The 4,197-nt window shown below is 40.4% G+C and overlaps 1 protein-coding gene across 1 annotated transcript in view; it reads left to right on the top strand.

Moving 5' to 3' along the window:
- The window catches only part of Pstpip2 (proline-serine-threonine phosphatase interacting protein 2), a 124,870-nt gene extending 121,850 nt beyond the window's left edge, over positions 1–3,020 (top strand). Inside the window, exons 12-13 of the mRNA XM_012514515.2 lie at positions 1,721–1,755; positions 2,950–3,020. Of these exons, the coding sequence (XP_012369969.1) occupies positions 1,721–1,755; positions 2,950–2,999 (85 nt within the window). The 3' untranslated portion in view covers positions 3,000–3,020. The remainder of the gene's footprint in view (positions 1–1,720; positions 1,756–2,949) is intronic.
- The last annotated feature ends 1,177 nt before the right edge of the window (positions 3,021–4,197 follow it).

Below are 4,197 nucleotides of genomic sequence, written 5' to 3'. Positions count from 1 at the left end.
GGGGATTGAACCGCGGTCCCTGTGTTTTGTTTAGCTTAGCTTGTTCTAAGTAGGTGTTTTAGACCACTGAGCCATCTCACCAGTTCACTAAGCTTGTTCTAAGTAGGTGCTTTAGACCTCTGAGCCATCTCACCAGCCCCTAAAATTTGTTTTAAATTGACAAATAGAAATTATGCTTATTTATCATGTATAAGACATTAGAATTTGAACACATGTAACACTGCCTTTACTGAGTTCACACTGTTAGCTTTTTGGGCACAGCACTTAGGACCCAAGTTAAATGAATTTTGTTATAGTTCATGAAGGACCATGTTATGCTCAAATGATATTATTCATTACTTGTTTTTTTTTTTTTTTTTTTTTTGCGGAACCGGGGATTGAACCCAGGCCCTTGTGCTTGCCAGGGAAGCACTTATTCTACTGAGCCATCTCCCCAGCCCCCTCATTACTTGTTTATGACCTTATACTTTTCTTTTTTTTTTTTTTAGGAACCAGGGATTGAACTCAGGCCCTTTCTCTTGCCAGGGAAGCGCTTATTCTACTGAGCCATCTCCCCGGCCCAAAGGATTTTTTTTTTGCGCCCTCCTCCCCCTCAGGATGCCTTCAGGGCAGATCTGGTTTGGCTTGAGGATGAGGGGGTCCTGAGCCTCAGTGCTTTGTTTCAGCAGGCACTTAAACATCTGAGCTAATGGGCAGGCCCCCTACCTTTCTTATAGCCTGTGAAAACTAAGAGTCAGCAAGGCCTAATTAAGAAGAGTTTTTATGTTTTGTAAGGCCTAATTAAGAAGAGTTTTTATGTTTTTAAGTGGCTGAAAAAAATCAAGATATTATTTAATGACATGTGAAAACCATTCAATTCAAAATTCAGTATCCTGGGGCTGGTGAGATGGGTCAGTGGTCTAAAGCACCTACTTAGAACAAGCTTAGCAAAGCACAGGGACCACAGTTCAATCCCCCAGCACCACATGCCAGTCAGGCCCACCCCCTTGTGGGCTGAGCTGGCCACACACACACATAAATAAATAAAGATACTAAAAAACAACAACAGGGCTGGTGAGATGGCTCAGTGGTCTAAAGCACCTACTTAGAACAAGCTTAGCAAAGCACAGGGACCGCGGTTCAATCCCCCAGCACCACATGCCAGCCAGCCCCGCCCCCTGGTGGGCTGAGCTGGCCACACACACACACACAAATAAAATTAAAAAAATAAATAAAATAAAAATTTCTTTAAAAAAAAATAAAAACAACAACAACAACAACAAAATTCAGTCTCCACATAGAGTTTTATGAGAAGACAGTGCCCTTAGGGTTACGTTTGTCTCTGGTTGCTTTCCCTTGAGAGCTGATAAGCACTGCAACACAGTTGGCCTAGCCTAAATCACTTACTGTTGGGCCCTTCACAGGGAAAGTTTGCTGCCTCCGTATAAAGAGTCCTGAGGGAAAAGAAACTTAGCTAGAGGCCTAAGCTGCGGACCTCCCCAGCCTGGGTTGCGAGAGGGCGCTCCGTGCTCCTGACTTCTCTTCATGATAGCCCAGGACATCATTTGTATGCCCCTTGGATTTCAGTAGGTCAGACCTATAGGCCACTTTCTTGCCACTCCAGTGTAGAAACTAAGCTGATTAAAGTAGTTTGTTAGAGTATAATGTGCTTGGAGTATGAAGTAGAAAATTATAAAAATAACAAGTTTATCTAAAATGCTTTGGTTTCCATTTGTTATAGGAGAGGACCTCTCCCAGTTCCTAAAAGTTTACCAGGTATGCCATCAAGAAAAGCCTTTTAAAATTTCTATGTCAGACTTTCTTTAGGATTGAAGAGCTAGAATTTTGAAATAAGGGAAACAAAAAGATTAAATTGAATCAAATTCCCAAGAGAATAAACCCAAGTTAGAATTTTACTATATATGGTTTGATAGACTGAAATTTGATAACTGGTCTATATTATAGCTTATCCAAGAGAATTCAGCTTCTAAAGTACCAAAATAAACTTATTATAAGACAGTCTTTTTTTTTTTTTGGCAGAATCAGGGATTGAACTCAGGCCCTTGCGCTTGCCAGGGAAGCATTTATTCCACTGAGCCATCTCCCCGGCCCCCATAAGACCGTCTTAACAAAGATTAAGTCACTCTGCTCCTCCTCCCAGGCCCAAATCCTGTGCTACCTCTGGTAGAAACCACACATTTTAGCATCTTTTGTTACTTGTATTTCTTGGATAATTACAAGATCCTTGAGGGCAGACACTGTCTTTTCTTATGTCCCTCTCAACACCTAACAGTACTAGGCACAGAGTATGTGTCAAAAAATATTTACTTTTAACAGAAAAAAAAGTTCACCTCTCTACCTTCAAAGGAATGAGAGAAGAGGACATCTTGTGCTATATTTGGCAGTTCAGTAAATATGTAATGACCAATAGAAAATTTAGTGACTGAAATGTTACCTTTGAATAATATGATACTTTATTTCTTGTTACATTATTACTACTTAATATGTGAGACTTCATTTTTATTCAAGTTTGAAGATTATTTTATTGTGGATGCTAATATCTGTGCTTGGAAGAAAAATGGCAAAGTCATTATAGTAATCTGCAGAATGTTCTTTGGAGCCAGGCATGGTAGTGCAGGCCTTCTATAACCCCAGCATTTGGGAGGCTGAGGATCAGCTGAGGATCACTTCGAGTTCATGGCCAGCCTGTACTACGTAGGGAGACTCTCTCAAAACAACAGCAAAAAAACAAGAACAAAACCAAAACCAAAAAACCCACCCCCAAAACCAGAATGTTCTTTGGTTTGTAGTTATGACTACCAATCATATGTTTTGTTATCAGGTATATTTTCTCCTTTTGAAAGAACAGCCACCTGATATTTAAGTGCAGTACATTGACTAGAGAAGAGCTAAGATCTTATTATGAAAAAATAGTAGTCTAAACTTGTTCTAATGTTTTGCTCTTTGTAGATGATCCTGATTATTCTTTGGTTTCTGACTACAGTTTGCTCTATCAGTAATACCAGAGGTAAGAACCTTTAATCTTCACACAGTCAAGTTGAACTAGGACTGGTTATTGTGTTTCCGCAGGCACTGAAGCTTCATTAGGTCACCACCACCAAGAAGCCAGCCTTTGCATCAGGCCAGCACCTGGTGGATGTGGTGTCCCTTCAGGCTGGCCTATGTAGAAGCTGACTGAAACCACTCTGCACATTTAAATGAAGGCATTTCCCTTCTATTAAGTATCTTCTGACTCTGCTCTTGTTAAGCCTTTTGCAGCTACTAAAAATTTACATTTAGGCCTGCTCACAAGCAAAACATGTATGATAACCCCCATTATTGAATCATTTAGTCTTTTGAGTATCCCTACCTTCTCCTAAAAGGGGGAAGTCTAGTGAAAACAACGTAGATGTAACACTCACCAAGCACAGCACCATGGGGATCAACCTGTAACAAATTATTACTACTCCAAACTAGCAAAGCACAAAGATGCTCTGAAGAGAACTGAATACTACTAAGCCAACCAGTGCTGCGAAGATGACCCACATAGCAGCTGGTTCTCTTGGCTCTTAGATGCTTGGAACATGCCCCAAGTCAACATCTGTCTTAACAAACATGAAGGAATGCCTCAGTAGCCAAATAGCAGTACTAAGTGAAGCTGCTTATGAAGCATAAAGACTTAAAAAAAAAAAAAAGAAAAAGAAAAAACCCAAACAGGTGTATCCTGGGGTAAAATTACATAGGCATATATGACTAAAGAAAAAAAAAATCTAAAAGGATGTATTCTTGAACAGGTAACATTTCTTTTTGTTTATCCTGTCCTGTTTCTGAGTTTGTCCATAATAAGAATGTTCCACTTCTTTGACTAAAAACTGAGTTGGTCCCTTTCCATTTCCCGGATTGTAGGTGTTCCTGGAAGTGAGCAGAAGTGGGTAGACTACATACAGGACGTCATAGGGGAACTGCAGCAGCTTCTCTGTCACCTTTCCTGATTTGGTATTGGTGACATTTACTATCAGTTATAAAACAAAACAGGATTAAAGCACCTGCAAGCAGGCGCAGAGGCCAGATGTTTGATGCCCCTGGCCTGCCATGTGGGCTGTAAACAGGCTGATCAGATCTAGTAGGGAGACCCTGAACACGCTGTAGACCCTTCCCTAAAATACAACAAACAAACAAACAAAAAAACCAGGTTTATCTCATGGTGATTTCCTGCAG

Source organism: Octodon degus, unplaced genomic scaffold (assembly GCF_000260255.1).
Source record: "Octodon degus isolate 3935 unplaced genomic scaffold, OctDeg1.0 scaffold00003, whole genome shotgun sequence".
Taxonomy (NCBI): Eukaryota; Metazoa; Chordata; class Mammalia; order Rodentia; family Octodontidae; genus Octodon; species Octodon degus.
The sequence above is the reverse complement of the archived record's forward strand: the minus strand, read 5'-3'. Positions and strand labels throughout refer to the sequence as shown.